Raw genomic sequence first — 27616 nt, 5'->3', positions numbered from 1 at the left:
AGAGCATCCATGGTTTCTTGCCGGTCTCGTGGTACAGTCGTAAACTCGTACGACTTAACAACATTCCCGTCATGGGTTCAAGCCCCAAATGGACCGTGCCGCCGTACGTAGGAAAGTTTGAAATACGTCGCTTCGAAAAGTTTGGAATTGTTCCTTATTCGTAATGAAATGTGTTGTAATGAATGGCAATTAGCATTCTGTATGCATATTTTACCCTTTTCCGTACCAAGAAACGATGAAAAAATGAGACGATCAATCGCTTGATAATCCTAAACAGCGTTTGCTGACAGCTTTTGCTAGCCTCAGGTAGATGGCGCTAGTCCAATACTTTTTTACGCTAGCAAAAACGCCCTGTATACCCACGATTACAGGAATATATAAATAGATCATTGATGCACTGAAAGAGGAGCGAATGTAGTCAGTAGGTTGCATGCATACAGAAACAAAATGACTTGATGGAGTCGCCCAATGCTTGATGAAACATTCAAACATTTAAAAGTCTGTAAGTGGTATTCGTAGTACGAAGTATCACGAAATATTTCTCGATCCTGATCATGACCTTGAAAAGTCGCCATCTGCTCCTTTATTCTGAGTCGCAAAGTAATTCGCCCAACATAAGTAGACAAGAGCAAGGCAAACGAACGCTGAAACCACCACCAGTCAATTGTGGATCGGTGGAATTGAAGCCTATTGATGAGATCGCTGAAAGCATTGATGCAGACTGGGCGGATGATAAGGCAGGGCGGAAGTCCAGCACAGGTCATATCCCCGAGGATCAATCAGCACAAGAAGCAGGCTGAAAACAACATGTAGCCGAAGGACTACTGAAGGACGTTGAAGAACCGTACCTCAAGCTATTCCTAAGAGTATACAACACGAGTATACATATTTGAACTATTCGATGAAATCAAAACAAACTACTGACCAGTTTTGGATGTAACTTGTAGCACAATGCCTATTTTCAGATATCAGTTTCTCATCTCATGATAAGACCAGGAAGAAATGCAACACCCTGTTTCGTTACGGGTTTAGTTCATTTATTGTTTGTACCGGCTGGTTCGGTTGCACTAACACGCTATCAGAAAGGCTAATAATGTCCTCAGGATGATGCGGAAAAATTGAAGAATAAATGTTTCAATTCATACCGTCTATGCACTAATCTAGTGTAAGTGTAATGCCAAGAGCCTCAGCGTCCTAACCGGGCAGCTGCACGCACCGTCATCCCTCCTCGCCCTCCAGCCCAAAACAGACAGGCGGGCTCATGCTCTTTCTCTCTCTCGCTCTCTCTAGTTACGGGCTATCTAAAAAATATTGAAGTAAGATAAAATTCTCCTTCCATAAACGCACCCTCCTTGGCCGTTGACAGGAATTTCTCACACACACGCGCAATCATCCTGTGCCGTCGATCCATCCGCTGGTCCAGTGTTGCTTAGTGGCGTTTTTTTTAAGTAATCCTCCTTGAGGCGGTCCAGATTTGGCCGTTCTAACTGTCTTTCGAGCGAAGCAAATAATGTGAATAGCTTTATATGTATATATATATATATATATACTCTCTCTCTCTCTCTCTCTCTCTCTCTCTCTCTCTTTCTCTCTTTCAAAGCTTTGTGGAAAAATAAAATATCTGTTATACAACAAGAAACATAAACAAGAAACAAATCCTCCTTCCTAGGTCGATCGCTACACATTCTCTCTCTCTCTTTCTCACACACACACACTTATACACATCCAACGATCCAATACTTTTGCTTGGCTTGGCCAGCAACACTACACAGCACTACACAACAACAATCTCTTCCAACCATCCCCCTCTCTCTCTCTCACACACACACACAGTTAGCAAAACATTGGGGCTTTAAATAGGTCACAAAAATACATCATTTTTGATATTTATCTCGTTTGAGCTGTAATAATGAAACTATTCGATCCCTCCGATGCTACTACACCATGAGGAGTCATGAGCTCGTTCGTTCCATTGCAGGTGATGTGAAGGTACAAAATAATGGGGGAGACCAATAAGGGATCGGTAACCGATCAGATCAATTCGGTTCAAACTGTTTTTGAGTGGATTTTGTAATTCTAGTACATTTTGCTGTGCGCCTGTTTTTTGTTTGTTTTTTTTTGTTGCTTCATCTCTTTATTGCCCCCATCGCGCGGTTGTGTTCCGATGCATTCCTGTAAGTAATACTGATCACAGACTGTTGTAGACACGCACACCTAGACATACATTCAAACACACAGACACACTCAATTTCCACGTGTGAGATGTGGTTTGATCGATCGCGCTTGTTGTCCTTCGCGCTTTCTTTCTTTTTCTTTCTCTCTTTCTCTCTCTCTCTCTCTCTCTCTCATATTTCCCTTTCTGTCTTTCTCTCCCTCTCACTCGCTCTCTCCTTCCCTTTAAAGAAGAGAAGAATTATGGAGAATAGATTGTTGCTTTTGATTTATGCTACGGTTTTTTTGTTTTGTTTTTAATAGAATTGCCTACTCCTATGCCTAATAATTTCGTTACGTAAAAGGAGACGTCTTTTCACTATATATGTGGTGTGTGTGTGTTTTTTTACGCGAAAATTGTTGTTTTTTTTTACTTCGGTGTTGTTCCGCTTCTTCTCCTCCGTTGTTGCTCCGCTAGTTAACATGTGTTTGCAATAAATATATATTTAGGGTTGTTTTTTTTTGCCTTTAGGAGTTGCTTGGTTGCTGTGTTTTAGTTTTTAACGTGATCGCTTTGCATATGATCATGAGGATCATCCTCGGCAGATGATCGGCTGAAGAACGGTAGACAAAATTCATGCAAAAATTCAAGCCGTTTGTGTTTGAGCCCATAGCTCAAAAGTAGGCTCAGTGCGGCGTAGATTGCGCAGTATCCCCCCATTGTCCTTAAGCAGGGATGGGAGCCTGCTCGTAGAAATCGGGCTCATCCTCTGCGCCTTCGTTCGGTTGGCTTCCATCGAGCTAAAAGTTAAGACACAAAAGCGTTACTTTAGTGATCGCTGGAACCGGGGGAAGAGATATAAAACTTACAGCACGCAACTCCAGGGGCGAAAAGATGCTCTCCAGCTGCTTCCGGATCGGTACCATCATGATCAGGAAGAAGGGGAAGGCGAGCGAGAACGGGGACGACTTGACCGCCCACAGCATGGCCAGCGCCAGTATCTGCACGAAGGTGAACAGGTGCATCTTCCAGGTCGGGACGCGGCGTACGAATGGCACTTGTGGATGATGCTTCACCGGCATCAGGTACAGCCGCAATCTGTGTGGTGTGGAATTTCCAACGAGATGCAGTGAAGATATGATCCTTTTCTTAGAGTTCCACGATCATCGATGGGATACTTACCGCTCGAAGAACTGCACACCGCTCATGGAAGCAATGCCCATGTACAGGAACACACCGAACAGTACGGACATCGGGATGAGGCGCAAAATTGGAGCCATCGTTACGGACAGCCCGACCATAAGCGACACGAAGAAGCCCGATATTCTTTGCTCCTTCACGTCCGTAATGTGTGGAGCGTCTCCGGGGGCGTGTGTTCTATGAAAAGGATTTGATTTTGGAGTTAGATTTCTACCTGGTACGACCACACATCCAGCTACCTACCTCGACATGATGGTGACGGCAGACACGTGCGTCACCGACCGTACGGTGGCGGCACAGTGCCACGGCATACCGAAGAACCCGCAGACGGTGTTCAGGAAGCACAGCAGCACAATGTCCATGTGCAGGCCCGAGCCCTTCTTCAGCCCCCGCTCGGGCTTGTCCACGATCAGCTCGGAGATGTGCGTCTCCATGAAGATCAGGATGTACACCAGCAGGGCGGGAATGCCGGCAACAAACGGCATCCAGCCGGGAACGCCACCGAGCGGAATGATCCATCCGCGGCGCGTTTCATCGCTCGGCGACAGGCCCTCCGGTACGCTTAGCTTCTCCGTGTACACCTGCGGGATCATGTAGTCGACCAGCACGAACAGCGCGATCGAGATCGGCACACCGAAGTCACCGAGGGCACGGCGGGCGTTACGCCCCAGGAAGTGGGAGTTGCGGAACAGCTTCAGATAGTAGGCCAGCGAGAACGTGCCGAGCGTGAGGATGGTGCAGAAGAGGGCCGTGTTGGGTCGGTTCAGTGGCCCGGTGCCGTCTTCCGGGATGAGCAGATTGGCCGCGTCCTGTGCCATTGCGATCGTACCGTTCACGGCCGTTGTTAGACTCTCGGCCAGCAGCTCGGAGGTGGGAGTCGTTCCGTTGCGCTCCTCCTCCAGGTAGGGCATCGGGAGCGGCTGTGGCTCGGTGACGTTCTTGTACAGGTACTCCGCCAACAGGGGATGACGCTTGTACACGGACAGCAGCTTCATCACCGTCTCGACGATGTAGATCAGCGTGATGAGCGCGGAGAAGATTTCCTGCGTGAAGCGCGTGAACAGCCGCACGTACACGCTGCCCTCGAACGCTGACACAACCAGCGCAATCACCGCCAGCCAGCACCCCACGTACACCCGCACCGTGAGAAAGCTGAAGTCGTTCGAGATGCAGAACTGGTTCAGCGCTTCGTCGAACAGCAGCAGCGGCCCAGTCGTCCCGATGATGACCAACGGCTGTCCCGCGAGCAGATGAAACACCAGCCCCACCATCGAGGCCGACACGAGCGTTTCCGAGATGCCGATCAGGTTGTGCGTCTTGTCCGAGGACAGCCCCCCGAACGTGATGGCCGTCGACAGGGCGGCAAAGTACATGAAGATGGTCGCCGCCAGCGTTTCCGTGTTCAGCCCGTCCATGATGTCGCTCTTGTACATCGGGTAGCGGCGCTTGATGTCGTTGATCAGGCCGCCCCACAGGCGGTTCGTCTTTTCCAGCGGATTTTTGGGTGGTTTCTTCCCATCGCCGCCGCCACCACCGTCGCCCGCACCGCCAGCTGCCGCCAGCAGCTTCTTTTCCTCCTCGCTCGTCAGCAGCTGCGACTGCTTGCTCTTGATCTTCTCGTCCAGCGCTTTCTTCTTGCGCAGCCGAATCATGTCGCTCTTCGCCTTCAGCTCCTCGAACGGCAACAGTGCCTGCCGTTCCCATTTGCCCGGCGGCAGCACGATCGAGTCGTCCAGGAACTCGTTGATCGCGGACAGCAGCTCGCGCCGATCGTCCGCCTTGTAGGCGATGTCGTGGAAGTGCTCGTTCGACATGAGCGTGGCGATCGACCGGCCGACCTCGTGGTAGTCCAGCTCCGTCTTCTGGGGCCCGAGCAGAATGAACAGGAAGCGCACCGGGATCGGGACCTCCGTAATGCTGGGCATCGGGATACCTTCCGCCAGGCGGACGAACGCGATCGTGGGCTGCTCGAGAAAGTCGACCGCACCGACGAGGACGGTCGTCGCTTCCGCCCCCTCGGGGATGCGCTTCAGGATGGATTCCTTCTGCGTGCGCATCTTGATGTCCTCCTGCGAGGAGGTGTACGTTTCCTCGCTGATGTTGATGCGCGTCTCACCGTGGCCACCGCCGTGCCCGTTGATCTCGGTCGCCGGTACGATGCGTGGCTTCTTGTCATCCACACTCTGGGTGCGTTATCGGGAGGGGAAATCGTTGGTGAGATTGGATAGAAGGAAAGATTTAATTAGTTGATAGAAATGATAGCGTTTCGTTAACGGGGGGATATACTATCGGAACGATATAAAAGTTCGTAACAGGGGTAAAGCATTGCCAGGGGGAGATTAACTATTTAACTAATATAATTACACCTTAACACTACAACACCATGCTTCCAAAAACGCAAGCTAAATCGATCATACTGTACATGCAAGCAATACCCAACAAACAAAAATATAAAATAAGCGTGCAAGGTTAGAGCATTGTAGAGGCTAAAATGATGCAAATGTTTGTAATATTTACAATTCTCCACTTATTAATTTGTACATTTTTTATTAACAAGAAAATATGATCCTAAAATATAAAATAAAATAAAAAACCTGTAAAACTATAAAAACAAAAGAACTCTAGAATGTAATTTAAAAACGATAAAACGATGAAAAATAATAAAATTTAATACTAAGAACATTTTAAATGATTCTATGAAACATCTAAGGAATTGATCTATAAACTATAACTAAATAAAAAAACACTAAAGATTAAGAAATAATCTAACAACTTAAAACGTAAAACCTAAACAGCAACATTAACCAACAAGAAAGAAACACGAGCAGTTAAACTCGCCTATCAAACAAACGAACAAACAGAGCAATGACAGGAGTAAAGAGTGACAGGCTCAACACACGCCGTTTAAATCGCTTCACCTCGCCAACTACGATCAAACTCGGTGCAAATCAGGAGTGTGTGAGTGTGTTTTTCTGTGTTCGTGTGCGGAAGAAGACGGAAAAGCGAGAACAGAGAGCAAAACTTGTGTTGGCCACTACTGTGTGCCGTGTTTGAAGGAAAACACATGAGATAAAAACAAACACTGCCTGTGTGTGTGTCTAAGTGTTTGTTGAAAGAGGGGGAGAGAAGGGCTGGTTGGTTTCGATATTTATATTAATTGATTTACAACTGTCAGCGATAAAGGTGAGTTATTTCGTCGCATACCAACGGCACTGGTGACCGTGGTTAGGGTCACCGGTGCTGCCGCGGCTGTCGCCGTGCTGCTGCTGTCCTGGCTGCCGGACCGCCGGCACCGGTGCGGACCGGATGCGTGCCGCTGGTGGCGCTGCTGATCCTTGGCCGGCTGATGCGCCGGCTGTTGCTGATGGTGGGTGTGGTGGTGGTGGTTCCGGGAGGAAAGGTTCGGGCTCTGGCCGTACACCGAGTTCGGGTGCAGCGAGGGCGGACTGAGCGTGTAGCTTTGGGTGGGGCTTACGAACGAGTTGAGGCGCCGGACGCCCACGATCACCTCCCCGTTGCCACCGTCCTCGGCCCGCATCGACAGGGACTGATGGAGGGGGTGGCGAGTAAATGGAGTGGTTTGGGGAAGAAACAAAATCGAAAGAAAGAAAAGAAAAAAACACATTCGATTGAAAGCACCCATGCGAGCCTGTTGCTCCCTGTGTCTGTTTGTTCCTTCTCCTGTCTCTGTCTTTGTCTCTCTCTCTCTCTCTCTGTCTCGCTCTCAGTGGATCAAAGCTCCACTGGACCCTATGGAACTCTCCCGAATATTTAAAACGGTTCTGTTCCACTGCCAAAACTCAGGGTCACGATGGACGGATGGCTGATTATGAATAACATTCCATCTATGTGTATTGCCATGAATGTGTGTGTGTGTGTCTGATACGAGATAATGGTACAGATGGTACAATACTACACGGCTAGATGGAGCGAATGGTGGTAGGTGGAAAATGATATCATGTTCACCGAAATTTCCGCCTTTTCCCCCCCGATTTCCGGAGGGAAAGGAGTAAAGAAAACAAAATAATAATCAATAACACATCCACATACAGAAGTATCTGTGTGACAGAGTGAATAGCTTTCTGGAGGTACCAAGGGCCAATATGATGAGCCCAAAGCCAAGCACACGACACTAAACGACCATTCACACGCGTCATACATAGGCATCGCTAACCCTTGAATGCGTCATGCAAGATAAAGGTGGCTCGAAACGGTGTACGACAAAATAAACGATGTCGAATTGGCCAATTTAATTTTCCATCAAAATGTATTGGGTGGAAGGAAAAGTTAGCTGAAATTTATTGAACACAGCTTAAACTTGGTAATTTATCGTAAAGATCGCTAATTACCATTGATCCGATTGAAATTCCTGAATGAAATGTCAACAAAACATTTTTACTAGCTGTAGATCCATTTGTAGATCCAACTATGTAAATATTCACTGCACTGCAGGTATTGAGTTGAAATATGTTTTGACAGGTTCAAGGTTGGTTTACGGAGCGTGAATGCCTAATGTTTCATGTTTAGACACTCTTATCTCAGGGTAATAAAATATACTCTAAAAAAAGGGAATGAATTTCAATACTCAAATCAATTTATATTTTGGTGCCAGCTCATGAACATGGCATGGAGTAGTTTTATCAGTAATTTATCACTTAAAACGACCACAATTAGGACACTATCCTTTTTGATTTCGCCTTCTTGAGGGGCAAATGATTCTAATTTTGGGCACTGCTCCTGTTATAATCGATAACCGCACCGTATTTTTTTTATTTTTCTTTATATTTGTAAGGAAACATAGCTTTAGCAGCTGGTCATAAATTATAGAGGTTAGCTGTCAATTGCAACCACGGTATTGTAGAGGAAGCTTGACTCACCACAACTGAATCCTCAAAACGATTCAAACTTTTACATCCAACTGTCAAAACTTTCCCACTGTTTTTGATCAAATGAATGACTCGACCTCTGTATTATGTAGACTTTGCATCCAAATTTCGAGGCGTACGCAAGGTGGTCTAGATAGACTGCAGGTGGGTTCTTAGCTCTGATTTTGGTAGCCATGATAGATGGAGATTTCTATGGAGATTAGCAGCTAGGGAGTTATGGTTGTTAAGAACTTTGTATGAATTGCTAAGGAACTCTTGAACTCTCCCTAGTTGTCAAATGAAGATTTGTCAAAGTACACGGACCGACCTGTAGCAATTGATGGACCTTGGGCGTACGAGAGTTGAAGAGTTTCATTGGGAGACTGCTCGCCGCGAGGCTACAAGGGGGGAAATATACAGCGAAATGAACTATTTGACAGGCGAAATATCTGACGGGTAAAGCATCACAGCAACCAGCTGATGTGCAATGTAAACAAATAACGTGCACAAAATCGTAACTAAATCCATTGAATAACTTCAATATCCAGTACTTCGTCAATTTTGAATCAACAGTTCATAATTTCTTCCAATTAGTGAATGTTCTGCTTAAGAAGATATTATTTTTAAGTGAATTTCGAAAGCGGATGATGTGTCTCCCCTAACCCTTTAGCTGTACCTGTCAGATATCTCGCCTGTCAAATAGTTCATTTCGCTGTATATTTCACCTCATGAAGCTGCGCGGTCAGATATCACAGTAGGCGTATGGTCTCTTTGTGAATCCTTAATAAGGACATGATCTTAACGATTAAAGAGAGTCCACACAAATGTATCAATAACTGCTTCTTATTCTTCTTCTTATTTGGCACAACAACCTTAGTCGGTCGAGATCTGCTTAAGCCACTACAGCGCTATCTGTGTCTATTTTGTGTACTCATAGCAGGATAATCAGTCCTGATTATCCACACGTGGACTTGATCAATAAAATCTACAGAAAATTCACATTTAAATCGTAATTTTGCCGTCGTGAATATAAAATATGATTAAAATAGGGATGTAATACGGAGATAACCAATGATTTTGCTTGAACCAGTTCAAACTTATCCCGAAACCCAATTACCTATTGAAACTCAATTCTTTAAAGCGATCTGAAAGCAGATTTCGCTCGCACGAGCACTTCAAGGGTTAGCAAACTTTTCCACCATCACCAACATCCCTGTTTTCCCCCTCAATCATTCACTATCATTCACTTACATTCACTATCAATGAGCGATGTTGTGACCCTTTCCCTGAGCGGTTAATGGTTAATGCAGCTTTTGCGTTAGTATGTGAGTGAGTGCATGTGTGTTTGTATGAGAAATATTTACAGCGCTATTGAAAGAGTGACAGCTCTATTGATTACCGATTGGTTAGTGTTTGTGTTAGTAGTGTCAGTAGTAGTGTTGCTGATAAACACCAAATGTTCCATGCTACGATCATACATACGAAATGCTAGGTTCTAAAAGTAGAAATAAAAAAAGGGGAAAAATGGTGGGAAACACAAGATCGAGTAACGCAAGATAATCAGCGTGTGTGAGATGAGGGAGTGGCCGAACAAGAAACGGAGAAGGAAAGAGCGAAGGCGCGTACAACGAATCAATTAATTTAATCGACAAAGAGGCTACGCCACCATGGCGTAGTGTTTTTGTGGGCTGAAGGGGACCTTCGTCCGTCAATCAAGCTGCGATGCTGCTTGTGAATAAATAATTGTCTCTTCCGCGTTTCTTCCTTTCCCATTTCCCTGTTCCCAGCAAAACGGAACCCTCCATCGATCCACTTGAGGTTGGTTGTATGACGCTACCGAAGTTAATTAGTGATGAGAGGGTGATGCGTAAAATGCGACAATACTAACACACTACCGATGGGTGTTGTAAAATGGCGGAAGTGTCCAAAATGGGGAATAGTGTTTGTGTGTGTGCGTGTCCATATGTGTGGTCCGTGTGGTGACTCTGAGACTGTTCATTCACACCGGACCCGGACGACTCACCTGCAGGCTCGTGTAGCTGCTGTACTTCCGCTTTGGCCCGAAGGAAAATCCGCCGTGCGAGCTTTCGTTGACGTGGCGATGGCGCAGCAGCAGCGCTCGCATGATGACCGCCTTATCATCCTCGTGGATCAGCTCATCAACGACCATCTAAAAAACATGGGATTGGGAGCAAGAGACGGTTCTATTTTTGAGACCATCCAAAAAAACGGGACCAACCTCGCGCGCCCATCCTTACCTGCTCCACCACGCGGTACGCCACCGAGGGCAGATCCTTCTCCTCCAGGTCCATCAGCACGACGCCCGTCTCGAGGCAGCGGCGCAGATTGAGCAGCGAGTGGAACGACAGGGAGGCGACGTGCGGCCGGCCCCACCGGTCCGCGCCCTCCTCCACGTCCTCCTCGTACTTGATCCAGCGGGCCGTCTCCTTCCACTCCCGGTCCTCCCCGCTGCCCGTCAGCTCGTCCAGCTGCACGAACACCTCGTGCGGGCTGTGGTCGTACATCTTCTTGTACTTGCTCGAGGGCAGCAGGTGCTGGAGCGGCGGTGCCGCCTCCTTCCGGTTGATGTTCACCAGCGACGCGCCCGACTGGGCACTGACCTTGTGGCGGCGCAGGGCCCGCGGATCGTCCGACCGGTGCGACGTCAACTCGTCGATGTCGGCCTCCTGCAGCGTCGCATCCTCCGGCTGGACCGAGATGCGGCGCCCGGTCGGGCCACCCTCGGTACCGCTCTGCCGTCGCCATTCGGGGTGGTACTCTTGCAGCGAAAACTTCCGCGATTTGTGCGGATGATGCCGTCTATGGGCAGAGAAATAATGTTAATGTCCTTGCTTGTTCGATCGCTTTTCGCTTCATCAACGCCTCCAACAAAGACAAATTGCTGCTCCGAAAGAGCCGGGGCCCATTTCCGGGACACGGATATTGAACGACAACAATGGCAAACGGAAAAAAGGAAAACGGTTTATCATCATGCCAGTCTGCCCGCGGGTACAGCAATGGGACGAAGTGAACAGGGTTTGCTGCATTCTTTCTAATGCAATCTGGCATGAAATACAGTGCGTAACGCAACTATACAACCCAATGTAGTTTTGAGTTAAAATAAACAAAAAGGTTGTGTTACGCACTGTATTAAGGGTTTCTTACTTTAACAGAGACTATTGGCATACTTAATTCGGACGTGCTAGCTCTGTACAATAGAGTGAGAAACCCTGTAAAAAAGCGCTATAAAAATGTAAAAAAATAGCATTTTATCTGCAACTCATTATAACATTACAAGTTTAAATTAACAGATTGAAGCCATGCAATTTGCACAAGTAGAGAAAGGAATGAACAAAAAAATATGCGCCCACTTCTCAGACCTGGGACCGCAGACCACCTAATCACACCCACTAACCTTTTGCTTCGGACGGGTTTGCTTTGCAGTAGTTTCCTTAAACGATTAAACGCAACGCAAAACGGGAGGAAAGGACAAAACTTGAGCGTGAGCGTGACAACTTTGTGGTTGACATGTTATTGTTTTATTTAGTTTCTTCGATTAAGTTTGCGTCCCTTGTTTATCCGTTCGGATTAAGGGGTGAAAAGTTTTAAGTGCATTGTGTGTTGGATTTCAATGGGAAATTTCACTCAAACAAGCAAACACTAGAACAATGCAAGGATTTAAGGAGGAGGAAGGGTGGCGACCACTCAAGAATGCTTTGAGTTGAGTGTCGCACGCCCTATTATGCCACACCCGCATCATTGGCACACTTGAGCCCGACAGCACAGTGGAAGTAGGTTTTTTGCGCCCCTGGAAGTATGCTACACCGCACCCGCAAAAGCCGGCCTACTTACTAGTGTTGGGTAAATCTGATTCAGATTCATGATTTTGAATGAATCTTTGAAATGATTCAATTAATTTTATTCTCGGATGAAAAGATTCACGAATCTCTAGGGATTCATAACCCTCCAAAGATTCATAGAGCTTGAGCTTATTATTATTATTCAGTGCTGCAAAATGTCACTGTCATTGTCATAAAAAAATCTTACTGAAACAAAATCCATATCAACGTCACGTACTCAATTTTGAAAATCAGAGGTGATACTCAAAGCGATTGGTGTGATCAATACATGCTTCGTGACATTTTTGCGACTATCGCTTGGTCAGTCACTATGTCATGACTTTTTTTACTGTGATCAGTTTTGCAAAATGTCACTAACATAGTCATGACAAATTCCGGCTGAAACAAAATCATGTTTGCGTCACGAGCTCTACTGTGATGATCCAAGGTGATTCTCAGAACGGTTGGTGTGACCAATACATGCTCATGACATGTTTGCGACCATCGCTTGGTCAGTTACTTGAGCGTGACATTTTCTATCGGTGATCATCGCGATGGTCATGGGACATATACGGTGTTTGCGAGTTTGACCCGACAAATAATTAAACCAGACAGAAGGGTGAAAGAATGCTCATGTTGTTGCTTGAGCCCTCACGCCAAGTATATGTCGTGATTATCGCCGACAAAATTGTCGTAACCAAGTGAGTGATCAAGAGTTGAGTATTAATCAAAATGTGATGTGATTGATCCTCCAATTGTTTGAGTCTCGTCACTGATCATCTCAGTCGTGGACGTGAGCTGATTTGAGCTTCGTTTCAGTCATGAGTGTTGGTGATTGAAACAGTGGCATTTGGCAGTACTGATGACAGTCAGAAAAAAAATCATGATTATGCTTGCGCCGGCATTAAGCTAAGCTTGTCAGTCAGAGTATCGCGCTGGACTCAATAATTCGCATGTCGCGTTCGGCATGTCATGACGCACTTTTACTGAGTATCAGCAATTAGCATTAAGCTACCACGGCTATGTTCATTGCTTTCGTTGGTGAAAATCTCGTGATGCTCATGGCATTTTGCAGCACTGTTATTATTCTTCTTGGCGTAAGAACCTACGTAGTCATGTCAGCCTATACAGGCTTTCGTGACTTCTTGGCAAGTACCAAGCAGCCGGCTATTGGAGGCTTGAACCCACGACGGACATGTTGTTAAGTCGTGGCGAGTTAATCACTGTACCATGGGATCTCGCAAATTCAATATTTTGAAAGTGATGCATCTCTAAAGATTCGAGAATCCCTGGTGATTTATGAATCATAATTTAAAGAGTCATCTTTGAAGATTCACGAATCCTTGAAGAATCATGAATCCTTGCAGTTTCATCAGTCTTTAGAGATTTTTGAAACTTTGGAACTTCGATTCATGATTCGAATCACTCATCGCTGAAGATTCATACGAATGAATCTCAACGAAAGTTTCATGCAACCCAACGCTACTACTACTTACTCGGTACGCCGCCGGCGCTCCTCGTTAGTGTCCTCTAGCGGCAAACCCTCGATCGGCGCTCCCTTGTTGTCTTTGTCAAAGTGCACATTCCTTCTGGCGCTGGTGTCCTGGAGGGAAGAAAGCAAATGCTCATATTGATCACCAATCGTCCCCACAAAGCGCTACACCCCCCCCCCTCCCCCCACCACTACTTACCCACTGTTCGCCCTGCACCGTGCCCTGATCGACCACCGGCTCGTCGTGCACGGTTTCGCTGAAATCGTTCGACGTGTTGTCCGCTAGCGTGGTGTTGTTCGCGGTGGACGAGAGTTTCGTGTCGGTCGGCTCGCTCTTGGACGAGAACGAGATCGGGCTGGTCGGGGTGGTGGTCGGCGGTGACGCCGCAACCGGCTTGCTGCGGCCCTGCTGCTCATTGCTGCTGGCGGAGGGCTTGTTGTTGCTGGTGGTGCTGCTGCTGTTGTTGTTGTTGTTGCTCGCACTGGACGTGGCGTCCGCGCTGTCCGGGACGCGGTGCGCTTCGTCGTACTTGAGCGGCGAGTTGTCCAGGATGACTTCGTCCTGCAGCCGGTTCAGTTCGAAACGTTCCTTCTCGGCGGTCGTACCGAACACGCGCTCGATTTCGTCGTCCAGGTGGACCTCGTTCGGGTCATCGTTGCTTGTCTGTGCGGGAGAATGGGAATTGGGAGTGGAGAATGGTTAATTCTATCAATTTGACTGTCGCTTATCTCGTAGCGGATGGTTCAAGAATATTCCTTTTACATATTTAATCATAAAATCACAACTTGTTGCAACCGGCTTGTATCACCGCTTTCATCGCAGAAAAAATGAAATGCAGACGTAACGGGGTAGGAAAGGGAGAACTGAAACAATTTATTGGAACGGTATAGGTAACACACACACGACAATCAGGCGCGCAGCAATCAACACGACCGTGTACCGTGCTAAGCACCGTAGTTGCTGCCAGTCACGCGATCTTAGCTTTATCGAACGTCACCGGTCAGTGATTATTTGGAACATTTCGAGGAACGATGGTGGCACGAGAACAACCCCTCGCTCCAGGGTTTGGTCACACTGCTCGGTACATTATTTCCTTTCGTGACAAAAGCGGCCCGGTACAGAGCGTTTCGGTAGTCGAATTGAAACGACGGGGGGACTATAAATAAACCGAATCACAACGGCCCTAAAAATCGCTGCCAAAATGTCGACCGAGACCGTGACAGTGACATTCAACCGTTTATAAGTTGAAGGTGCGTTACCAAGCAACTGCCTCCTGCCCCGAATATAAGGGAGTGTTCTAGGTAGGTAAGTTTGTTTAAAGGAAATCGATCGGGAGCGATTTTTATACAGGCTAGGAGGGGTTTTCTCGCTTTTGCATTGTATGGCAAAATTTTTTATTAATTTTTAAAATTGCTCAATTGCTACAACGGTCAAGGGCGCACAGTAACTCGCAGTGGCAATTGCTCTTACAAGTTGGCACCAATTCAAAGGGCAGCACTGTAACGGGAAACAGGTGCTTGCTTTGATCGCTACGCCTTTAATGAACCGTTGTTGAGCCACCCACAACCCTTCTTCTACGATTTCGATGTTCGAGAAACAGTCCAACTGCTGCCAGCTAATAGTGCAGATCGAGGTAGGAATCAGTTTCGTATCGTTTAGCACACAGCTGAGCGCTACCAAATAACGCACGTCATCATCCCAGAGCTGTAAGTGGAAATTCAGTTTTAAGTGGTTTCATCGCCCGGCGCGCTCTTATTCCCTGGAACGCTATTTCCGATTCATACGGCCGTATTTCCTCGTACCGGTAGTGAAATAAAATATGTTACACCCAGCAACTAGCTCAATGGGTTCGCTTTGCCGGTGGTGGCTCAAGCGTGGTACGGTACGGACGGTACTAGCCTGCCTCAGGCGATGCTACGAACGGCACAACAGTGTCCAGCGTGAGTTCATCGCTGTACCGGTGATCCGGTGAAGCCAGCTGTAAAATGTAACCAGCAACAGCAAAATAAACCCCAAAAACAAAACTAGCGGTGCGTTTAGAGGAGGAAAAGCGAAGCTTTTTTCGAGGAAGAAGGTCATGGAGACGCCCAGTAGTTTGTGAAGTGATTGGAGGGATTGATTCCAATTGGATTGGGTTTAGAAGAAAGGCCCAGTACTGCGGGGAGGAGTGTTAGTTTCGATGGAAATCGTTTCCTTCAATAAAGCGCCTGTATTGTGGAGCGAAAACTGAAACCCGTGTTTCCATTACTCACCACAACGATTCACCCAACGTCTCTCTCGCTTGATGCGTGTGTTCGTGCAATACGCGCAGCTCAAGTGTGTGGTGTTTTGGTGGCTTTTCGCTACTGTTCAACTGTTAACACACACTCACCACTCAACACACTTGCCGCACACACAGAGGCACACTCTTCTTCTCGAAATTATCAATACCGCACGCACTTCTAGAGGCCAACTACACTATCAGCAAGTCCCAAATCAAACAGTCCCAATCGATTGATATTGTGACGGGAAGTGAAGTACGAGACTTAAACTGCCACCTGATTATTAGTTTGATAATTTCGCGCTGCTTCGCGAGGCCGTTCGTTGAAGTGTGCCGCCGGCAAATCACTGCAATCGCAAAAGGGCCACTCAAACCGGGAGGTTCGGATTTAGTCAAACAATTGATCACTGCACCACAAGGGCCGCTCACTGCTGCTACTGCTTCTGCCACGCTGCATTGCTTTTTTTCCTGCGACGCATTTTTCTTTTTCTTATCGCCCGGCGCACAATTTTGCACAAGGATCCAAGAAGGCTAGTGGGTTGTCTGGGAGAAGTTGAAAACAGCACAACAATTAAACGCACACTCCAACGGTTACTTATTGCTGCGTGTCGGCGTGGATTGGCGCGCATCGCTTGACAACACGCGCCCGCGCTCTACCTATTAGCATATTTATTTTATTATAATACGACCTGTGTCCCCTCCTTATGCTACTGTCGTTGCGTGCGCGCTCGCCGAACCATTAAACCTTCCATTGGCGTGCGGCGGCTGATGCAATAAGCAATGACGGCGAGCCTGTGTTTGCTACTATTTGCCGTTTGAGCAACGGTTCGAGACACCGAGACAAACGTTGTCAAAAAGATACAGTGCTTGCGTGCTGGGGTTGAAGGGAAGAAAGAAAGTGGGAGGGAGACACACGCCAAACGTTTAGAAGACGAAGACAATAAACTGATATCTCGACACGATGGCGCGACACAGAGAGAGAGAGAGAGTGCAAAGGAAAAATCGACCAACCCTGTTCAAAGGTGCATCGGGTCCGATGGGGTTTGTGTGACTAAAGGGATAGCTTTTCTTTTGCAAGAGTTTAACTTTAATCTTACACCCAACCAATGCAAATTTAATTCCAACTTTTCAAACTTTAAAACAAATCCAATTCGGCCGCACACACAAATGGTAAAGTCCGTTGCTGAGCAAAAGCAAAATCTCACGACCCCCATTCGACCCCTTCCCAAAACACGCAAGACAGGCAAGGCAGAGGCAGTCTGGCAAGTTTGTGCGAGTTCGTGTTCGGGGTCAACATAACATCATTTGCATAAACACGCGCATAAATTTGCCAGTTTTATTAATCCCTCGCGTGGCCTTTGCCAAGCGCCGCTTTCTCCTTATCGTTGCCGGGGTGTTGTGACCCTTTGTGCGGTGACCCCTGTATACGAGAAGTTTTTGAGCTGCTTTTAAAATCGAATTTGCACGATCCGGTGGGTAGGAAGAATGGGCCAATTCATTGGCCAAAGCATGAGCTAATATTTTTGTAAGAGAGAAAGACGCCAATCGATCATTCCTTGCGCTCAAATGCAATTGTTAACCGTTGCGCGATTTTGGCCCTTTTTCTGAGCTACGCTCAAATAAAATAAAACGCTACAGCACTGGCCTTAGCTCCTGCACGTCTGCCTAGACCCGATCGAAAATAGAACTATTTGCGAATATTTTGTTTATTACGAATCACGCTCCATTTTGCCTTCCCTTCGCTCACGAACACTTTGCAGTTTTTGGATTCATTTTGTTTGATGCAATAGTTTGCCCCTTCCAGTTCAGAAGAAAGCAAAAAGAAAAACGGGGGAAGGTGCAAAGACACACACACACACATCAACGTCACGCCGTGCACGTACACCGGGCGGATGGGCAAAAAATAGATACTGAGAAGCGAGTTAGAATTTTGACTTTAAAGCCTCTCCGTTGGGGAAGGTAAATGAGGCGAGCGGAATTGATTTTTGTGTTGTGAGTGTGGTCAGGTTCAGGAACACACTGGCCACTTTTAAGGTAGAAAAAGACGAGGTTTTGGGGTGTTGTGTTGATGCAATTTTGCCCAATGAGCCAGAGAGAGGAGTGCTACTTCACAAAATCACAAGCCATTTAGGATGTTTTCCATTCCCTTTTACACGTGCACACACATTCACACACACACGCACACTATGTCTCCCGGGGATCACCTGGTAATCACAATCACACAGCGCCCGAACCGTTTTCACTGCCGCTGGGACAGCCCAGAAGCTAGCTGGGAACGGTAAGAAGCAGGTGTAGCAGGCCCCACCCCGCACTGGGTTGGCGCAACGAATGCCCGATGCTTTCCCGTCAAGGTTCCAGCCACATCTGAGCTAGCGCGGTCACGGCGGCGCTCGACCCACATCTTGCTTTGCGAGGTCGGCTTTTTTTTCTCTACGGGAGGAAAATCGTGCCAAGGGATGAGGAAAAACTCTCCAGCTTTGCTCGAGTGCTGCTGCTATCTCACCACTCTCTGCCGAGTTTTTGGCTGGGCGCGGGGAGAGAGTGGGCGCTACTGTTTTGTCAACTTAGCCTCCGCACATCGCCTCCATCGCCGGTGGAACGGTGTGGCGTTGGATGCGCAAAGGACACGAGGGTGGGATGGGCTGGGAAATGGAACGGCGTGATGGACCACGAGGATATTCCTTCTCTATGATGGAGAGTAAAAAGATGAGCAGGAGAGCGAGTGGCACGAGAACAAGGGTTTACTTCAAGAGGTTGTTTTTTCCTGTTTCGATAATTAACAGTGAGTGACAATGGTGTAGGTTTCAATTATTTTTTTTAAATATTTTATTGAACTTTTTAAGTCAAAGAGCTTTAAGAGTATACGAAAATAGATTGTTAGTTAAAACCACTTTATTAAAACAATTATACTAAACATTTGCATACAACTGTACTTCAAATGCCCTCTGTAGATGAATCTCATCACCTGAAGGGCTCGTCCTCGTAACGCCCCTGTAACGGTGAGAATGAGATATCAAGCAGGCGATGAGCGAAGCAGTGTGAGTACCTCATCACACGTGCCTGAGAGAGAGAGAGAGTCCAAACAGCAGAGAGAGAGACCTAAAAAGGGAGCATCAAAAAGGGAAAACGCTTACTCTCACTCACCCACTGGCACGCTGCCCATTCCCGCGTTCCAGTGCTCGTGCTCCCGTCGACAGTTAATTTTTCACGGGCACTCGCACGCACACCCATCGTCCCCTTTCCCGGGACTAGCAAAACGCTCCCTAACTGGGGCAATAGTGCGGCCCGTACCGCTGGTCAGGGAAATCCCACCGCGTGGAAAAGGGAAAGTGAGTCAGAGAGAGAGAGAGAGAGCGAAAGAGCGAGAGAGCGTGCTCACCGTGACTGTGGAGAGAAATGAGCCATAAATGACGATGGCAGGAGGTTTCCCACGCTCGCGCGAGCTCAAGAAAGGGGAGGGAAAGCTCCACCACCGCCATCCGGCACAGCGGGCGCACAGCTGATACGGGAGGACTGGACCTTTTTGTTTTTATTTGCACGGAAATGGAAAAGTGCGCGGGGTTTGGCTGCAGGTTCATACATGCTGGTTGCATCCTTCATTCATTCTCCCCTTTCCCCCCCGCTTTCCGTGATAACATGTGGGCCCCGCTCTCCCGCTATGGCACACTGTGAAGTGTGCGCTTTTTATTGACTGTTTGCTGATTTCATTATCAGGTTTGTTGTGCTCCAGTTGCTGGACGGTGTGTGTGTGTGTGTGTGTGTGTGTGTGTGTGTGTGTGTGTGTGTGACCCTATTTTTGGGTACATCTCTTTCTTTGTGGAATGTGGACGTTTGAAGTATTTTTGGATCCGTTATAGAGGATTGTTTGCAATGTTTTGGGTTTTTTAAATAGATAAAATAGAATAAATTAATCGTTTGCGCCTAAAGCTAGACAATCTGAACGGATATTGAAGTGGCTTACGGTAGAGACATTTAAATGGGACACTTTGCAACCTTGCCCTTGACGGAAGTGTTGATCATGACGTTTATATTAATTTAAGGAGGTTTATATTAATTAATCTTGACAATTAATTTAAGGCGATAGAAAATATTGAACAATGAAATTTTGCTTAATAAATGTATTGTTGCAGGGGTTTCCAACCCACTTTCGAATGTGAACAATGTTTTTTCGGCGCGTGCAAGATGTTATCCACATCACTGTCATATTTCATTTACATCATAATTATGTTTAATTTCTTCAGCATGATTTTTAACACTTTAACGGTCTATTACCATCGTTTTTTTTTCACTAGAGTTTTGAAGCCCACACCACAAACACCACACACCACGCGCATTTTCAAACAATGCGCTCACACCTTATATGTGAAATTTCCATGTTTTACGCAATGAATAATCAGATTGTAAAGTGACAAATGACGACCCATCAAAAGAAACTTTTAGATTGTTACCTTTTTTACCTTTATTTTTAAAGATTTTTATCTCTATCACTATTGATACGCATTTGCAATAAAAATGCATTGAAATGCGTGTAAAATTAATTTTGAAAATGTTGTACAATTCTTGATGAGATGCGGCTTAAAGCCCCCGGTGAAAAAACGATTTAAATAAACCGTTGAAATGTTGAAAATTATACTTATGAAATTAAAAATTATTATGATGGAAGTTCAATCACCGACAAACCGACGTGACACTGGCGTTACAAAGGTGTCCCACATGAAAGTACTGTCATTTACCATTTAAAGTCTATATAATACAGAGATCGAGTCGTCCAGAACATTTGATCAAAAAGCGTGGGAAAGTTTTGACAGCTGGATGAAAAAGCTTCAATAGTTTCATTGTAACATACATTGAGGTTTTAGTTGTTGTGCATGCAGTGGTCTGAAAGCATTTTCGGCCATTTTTACATCGTTTGTTTGTAATATTGTACTTTAAAAAGTTGACGAATATCAAGAAAAGATAGAATTATAGTGAAATTATCAATTACAACAAGATCAGTGCCCGAAATTACGACGAAATCTTGTGCAGCTCAAGAGGGTCAAAGCTAAGAGGCCAGATTTCTGATTGTGGTCATTTTTAAGTGATGAATTACTGAAAAAACTACTCCATGCCACGTTCATGAGAAAGAAATGTATAGTTAAACTAAGTTATGAGCACAAAATGCACAATTAGCCCTAAAAACTGTATGGTTGTTTGGAATCGTTTGTGAGCGCTTTTTCATCTAACTGTCAAAAATAAGCTTTCAAAATGGTGGACCAAAATCGAGCTATGCATCGACCTCTGTATTATATGGACTTTGCTCATTTTGTTCGAAGTGTCACGTCGGTTTGTCGGTGGTTCAATGCCAGATTGATGTGGATTAACATTTTGCACGCGGTGAATAACAACGTTTACATTCGAAATTAACTTATAATACGTTTAGTAAAAAATGCAATTCAATATCTTCAGTCACACAAAATACTAAAAAAACGCTAATACAAATACGCTCAACCCATAAGCTTTCGTGCCAATCCTAGATAGAAGATCTTTAATATTCGCCACTCGTTCACCTCATTGTCTCGGTTTGTTTGCCCAGGCTTGTTCCATTACCGTCCACAAAGACAGCATTACATAGACAACATAGCGCCCATAGCAGCCATCCATCAATCATAGCCGCCCAGTGACAATCTAGAATAGTGTCCCCGTCCCCTCTCAAACCCAAGGGGCGCAGACAAACAAGGGCTTTGTTGTGTGCACTTAGCCCGTTCTCGAAGAGGATGGGATGGGCTAGATTTCATTACAGCACGGCACGACACGGCACGGCACGGCACAAGAGGAAGAGTCCATAAAAAGGCCCCATCGTTCGCCACTGTGTCACCGTCATTCGGCACTCCGTGTGCTCCATTTTCGCAGCATCTACTGCAGAGGTCTAGGTCAATGTTTGCCACCACAATAGCCACTGGACTGGTGATGAAAAGGAGGACACACGCAAACACACACACACTAAAGTATCACAGTAGTTAACGACACAGGCTCAGGCGAAGCTTCGCTCACCGAAGCACACATCAATCCCGTCCGTCCATTCAACGGTGACATAAATTAGTTACACGATAGGACAAATGATGCATATGGCGTCAAAACCAACCACAATAATGCACCCGGACGCTGCCAGCTTAATGCAGCCGGGTGATTCGCACGTTGACTGCTTTAATAACTTACAATGGCACAGTATTGGTCCCGCCGCCGCCACCCGGTAGGGCTGCCGAACGGTGTCGGCGAACTGTCGACGACAGCAATCGCTAGCAAACGGTTCATCTTTCACTCACACTGCATTCACTTTTAAAGATCAACTACAATTTTCAATCACTCGCGCTATTCACAAAATCGGTCCTGCCTCAACCGGCAACGAAACCGAAATGAATGATCGAGCTGCCCCGACCGGTAAAGCCTTATTTCTCTTAGGTGTCGATCAGTGTTTTGCCCAAATACACACGTGACCGGCCGGATGGATTGGTGGATGCATCACGAAATGTTAATTTCGCTAATTGAGCGACGGTTTCGTCGCCTGCTTCGATGCGCCGGCCATCCGGGGTGGGGGGGGTATGCTCAAAAAAAACACAGAGCAACCCATTTGTTTCGTTTAGCACGCGTCTGACGTAGCGTATTTGTCATCGCTGGCTGCGATGAAAGCGATTCCCGATCCGGCTCGATCAGAACGGCACACAACGGGCGAGACTCTATTTTCGGGCTATCAATTATTAACCGGGCGGGGAGTTTCCTGTGAAAAAAGTAGCGCTTCTATTTTAAGCCTTCACGGTCAATTGGAAAGGCAAATATTGGAAGTTTTTTAAACTTGGAGTTCCGTTATTGGTGGAAAAATTGTGTGCTGTGTAAATTGTGCGTTGGCGGGAGCTATCTCGATCGTGAATCGATAGGTTCATGTCGCGGCCACATGAAAGGGTAAACACAGAGCCGCGTTGTGGTGCGAGGGTGGTGAAGAACAATTTTGTGCTTTCTATTACTGTGTGTCGTTTGCTGAAGCACACCCCGGTTAAATACACAGACAGACACAACAGAGCAGAACTTTTGTGTTGTTTTTGTTTGACGCGCTGTTTGACTTTTTAACGGAAATAAACTCAATAGGCAGCACCACGGGGGGGAATGCATTTTTGATGCACCGTAACGACTTGTGAGTATACACATTCACACGTCGAGCGGGTCATTTGTCAGTCAGGTGTGTGGGTGTGTGGCACGATCGATCGATAGCGTTATGGTCAAGGTCAAGAGCACTAATCTCTTCTTGTGTAGATTTGGTTCATGGAAAATACCGAAAATGTTGTACTTTTACTGCATTGTTTTTTTAAACTGAAGTAAGTAAGAACTTTTTCGCTTTATAATGAATCTTTACTGGGTGGTAAATGCAAACATTAAAAGAAAAACTGCCACTTTTACAACCTGCCACGTGACCTAATGGAGACGCCTAATGTTTTATATACTTATTATATTTTTTTAAATGTTCCCCAACCAAATGTGTGCATCTGAATTGCCCTAAACAGTTACAAAAACAACCACTGACAACAGTTACCTACCAAAAATCCTTTGGCTTTGAATTTTAAAATCGGAATTATTTTGCTCATTTTAAAGCTGCCCGGTGACCGGTTTCAAGCTTTCCACAACCACAACCAGCACACTGCTCTTTACCGGCTGGCGGGACACTGTACACTTGTCACTTGCCCCGTTGCATGTTTCCCCAGTGGGAAAGGGAACTGGCACGGCACGAACCAAACGGACAGCACGCGTATCCAATTACACTTATCGGGTTCGGACACACACGGACGTCGCGTTACCGTCCGGAGCCGCACGACGAACACTGACTGGGCTGGGAGACCACGGCAAGAAGCCCACTGGCCCGACCCAACGAGCCTCCAGCCCGGGGGGCTGCAGCAACAGCACGTGGGAGCGTCCGTTGTCTTGTTGTTTCGTGTGTGTGTATGGTGTATAACGCAACAAACCTTAAAGGAATATTCCTGTACCTTCATGCTGTAACTGGTTGACTCACTTGGAAGTACAGTACAGGACGGCGACACACCATTTGGGGGTGGCTCCAATATGATTTATTATAATTGAATCTGTATTTAAATACACATTTTGAAAGTGTACATTTAATGCAAAATCAATAAAATGGTTCCATATTTTTGCTGGTTATATTCCAACTCGAACGAACCACCCTGTTCTGTTCTGCTAGAATAAAGCATGTACTCCATTACACCGTTACACACGCCGCGTGAGTCATGGAAGGTGAACTTCCTCCCTTTAAAAAGAACCCCCTCAAACGGAGGCTATCGGTGTGCATCGGGTTTCCGCGTCGCGGCACCTGATGCGTGTACGTGAAGCGCAAAAGTAGAGCGCAAAAGTAAAAATCAATCAATATAATGTGCATTCCGGTGCGACGTGGCTCGAACGCAACAACCGCCGACCGTCTAAAGGGGGGGAGGGCATACGTACGTAGCGCCAGGGATGGTGTGAAATACCAGTTTTTCACTACCAACAAGCACCTGACCTGGCTGATGATCTCGTGCACCTTGTCTGCGTATGGGAAGGTGTGAGCTGGTTTGACCATATTCAATTGATGCTGATAACGTTATGATGCTTGTTTGCTGGTTTGATCAAAATGTATTTAGCAGGGACGAGATGCATTGCTTCATTAAGTAGGCTCTCAATGGGTTGATTATTAGGTGCAACACAAAACGGAAATAAATTAAAGTTGTTCTCTTAGGCACACCTGTTCTTCATTGGAGCGTTGAACTTGGGCGACAATCATGAAATGGCTTTATTTTACGTTTGCATTAAAAATGGACAAAAAATTTCGATTTAATGGGAGACCCGCAATATCAAAACGTATTATGCACTTTCAATAATAGTATCTCCTGAGTCTGTGGACAAAATTTGACACCTCTATCAGGTGAACTCAAAACGTGATCGCCAAAACAGTGAAGCAACTATGTTTAGAAGCGTGCACGATCAAAGTACTCCGTGCGGTAGTTTTTGGACGTCTCATAAGCCTGTTCTGGCATTTTTAACATTTTGGCACTATTAGACAACAATTAGAGCGTCGAAAGAAATCCAAGTTTCGAATGGCCGACGTCTCTGAGTGACTTGAGCTTCCAAAGGAGGCAGAAAATGAAGACTGAGGGACAAGAGGCATCGGGATGTCGATGCAACAGGCCAAACAGTGAAAGTGGAGTACTTGGGAATCATGAAATTATACCTCTGGAAGCAGAAATCGCGTCCACTGGTTTCGCAGTGGAAAGCAATGGCGCCAACACTCAATGCAATCATTTTAGGTTAACTTTTCGATATGACACCTTAGTCCTAATCCTTGTCTTAGGAACTGGTCCAACAACCTCCAGCTGTGCCTCATCGAATTTTTCTGTACAAATAGGCGGCAAAAGCTCTACTCCAACAATTTCATGGCGAAAACTAAAGAGCTGTTGATAAAAATCGAAGGTAGATCTTAAGACTTGCCTACATGCATGTTTTCGCCCGCCATGGTTAAAATTCTGGATAATTGACAAAAGATGGTCGCAAGGGCGTAGATTTATTTTTGCAATTGAGATTTAATCCTTACCTTTTAAAGGATATTCATGCAAAGAAGATATTTCACTTAGTTTTTTTATATAGCCAGCCAGAATTTAAAAAAAAAGAATCCTCACACGCCTGGTAAAAATGTATTGAGTAGCTGGGTAGACTTGTTTAGGACTGACTTATTTAGACTTTATTTAGCCTTACAGTTTAAAAAATTAGTGTGTTTTCTCTCGCTTTTGCTACTGCTTCGATGGCGCTTTTTGTTCAACAACTGATCTACAGTAGAGCGCCGTTTATCCGGGCTTCTCGGGACTTGCCCTCGCCAGGATAAGCGAAAAGCACGGATAATGAGTCAAATGATATATTTTATCACCAATTCCTAATTAATTTTGGAAAATTATCTAATTTTTTGATAAAATAACCCCGTTTTTAATAACTACATGTTTTTTCAATGAGAATATTTGAAATTTACCTTGAATTATCGTGTCTTTTGTTATGAGAATGTGGTCTTATAACCGCTTTTTCAAATATCCTCCTCATAACGCAATGTCACCTTTGTATTGAACTGTCATTTCTCAATAGCACGGATAAACGGAAAGCCGGATAAAAGGTACCCGGATAAACGGCGCTCCACTGTATTTAGAAACCCGTTTGACCCTGCTTAACGACCTTAGCCGAACTTATTGCTAATTGACCCTTAAATTCGCTAATATAGTTGTCTCATGTTGAGTGTGTTTTCGTCCTTCTCTATTCGATCATGGTGCCATCTAAAGTGTTAACGTCTATCTCGTTCGAGCTGTTTTCGTGACAGCTCATATTCGTAAACATCGGCCTGTCGAATCCCGCACTAGGTAGATATCGGGCCAACACTTATTAAAAGGCAATTTTTTGAACTTTTTGGAAACTTGAAGTCACAATTTCAGGCTGCATCAGGTTGCTTTTTATCTGTCATGGTGCTCACCATTTAAGAGCATTTTTGTGTGCAGAAACCGGCGTGTGTGCAGAAACTACAGGAATGAATAAAAATAACTCTGATGCATTAAATTGGGAAGTCTTGCAGCCAACCGATTGCAAACTTTGATGAACGTAACTGATCTATAACTCTTCTGACACGTGGAGCAATCAACCAAGAGCTATAAACTTTGCCAAAAATGCGTTAATTGTACCTTGGGTACCAGCCTGCAAGCGCAGCCATTACATTAACGTTTGCTCAGTCTCGTATACCTTCTGTCTGGAGTTAATATTAGAACAGGCTACTAAATCTTCCTGCAGACTTTAAAAAATACAATCAAAACAAAAGATAAAGACTTGCATAAATTAAGCATGATGCTTCCTCCCTGACAGACGGTGGCAGTGCTTCCCAATGTTCACCGTACAATCGGATGCCGGGACCCATCAAAGAGCCGCAACTCAATCAAGCAGGCTAAAACTGGCTGCTCTATCAGCATTACGATGCGTGGTTGTGGGGGTTTTATTGCACACACGCCCATAAAGCAGCATGACAGTTGCAACATAGCAGAGCAGTGGGCAGATAAACCGAATGTGAACCAAATTAGGAAGATGAAAGATAACGCACAATGTGATACGGGCGGGCCTCTGGTGTTTACGCACACTTTTCGGTGGAATTCTGTGGAGGTTAAGTAGCGTTGTAGACGCTTGGTCTAAACGACTTCAGAAGCACAGTGCCTTCCAATAAGCGTTCCTTCAGAAACAAAGCTTTGAGGATTATTAAAGTCCTAAAAATAACCTTTTTTTTACAACCCTCCTTCAATGGTGTGCAATTTTGGTGTTGTAAATCTTCCCTTTTGTCGATGCAATCTGAATTATTCTGCAAGACATTATAATGCCGCTTATCGAAAGGTAGCTCCCGTTTATGTGGGAAAGGCATTCCGCAAATCCTTTTATCACCACGGCTGACACGATAAGAGAGCAGTGCTTCTTTTTTTTTTGGCAACCCTTTCCCCCAGGTCAGCTGAGCCTTTCCTATCGAACAGAGGTACAGAGAGCAAAAGTCCGGAATGGCTAAGGGTCCGCGTGTGAAAGTTACATCAGCACGTAGCAACAAAACCTTGGTGTGGTTGTTATAAAAATTGATAAATTTAACACTAATTTCACGGTGACATCACTTACCTCCTTGGTGTGGAAGCCCAGGAAGGACAATTTCCTCACATTATTGTCCCGACGGCTCATCGTGTTGCTCTGGCGCAGCTACACTAGGGGCGCTACACTGCACGGTGCTCTAGAAC

The 27616-nt window shown here is 45.8% G+C and overlaps 1 protein-coding gene across 6 annotated transcripts; it reads right to left on the bottom strand.

Moving 5' to 3' along the window:
* Positions 1–1024: 1024 nt before the first annotated feature.
* On the bottom strand, positions 1025–27616 carry LOC120947762 (anion exchange protein 2-like). Of its 6 annotated transcripts, none has more exons than XM_049611096.1 (11): positions 27501–27616; positions 13748–14212; positions 13553–13659; positions 11633–11668; positions 10476–11037; positions 10241–10387; positions 6519–6899; positions 3596–5535; positions 3335–3529; positions 3022–3250; positions 1025–2952 (listed from the first exon to the last, which is right to left on the bottom strand). In XM_049611096.1, exons 1-11 carry the CDS (start codon positions 27558–27560, stop codon positions 2878–2880), a joined length of 4197 nt encoding a protein of 1398 aa, XP_049467053.1. In that variant the 5' UTR covers positions 27561–27616; the 3' UTR covers positions 1025–2877. The 6 variants fall into 6 exon arrangements, with proteins under 6 accessions (XP_049467053.1, XP_049467054.1, XP_040219347.2 ...); XM_049611097.1 differs by lacking the exon at positions 6519–6899 and adding an exon at positions 9617–9712 and having other exon boundaries at positions 27501–27611; XM_040363413.2 differs by lacking the exon at positions 27501–27616 and adding an exon at positions 23375–23644.

Source organism: Anopheles coluzzii, chromosome 2 (genome assembly GCF_943734685.1).
Source record: "Anopheles coluzzii chromosome 2, AcolN3, whole genome shotgun sequence".
NCBI classification, from domain to species: domain Eukaryota; kingdom Metazoa; phylum Arthropoda; class Insecta; order Diptera; family Culicidae; genus Anopheles; species Anopheles coluzzii.
The sequence above is the reverse complement of the archived record's forward strand: the minus strand, read 5'-3'. Positions and strand labels throughout refer to the sequence as shown.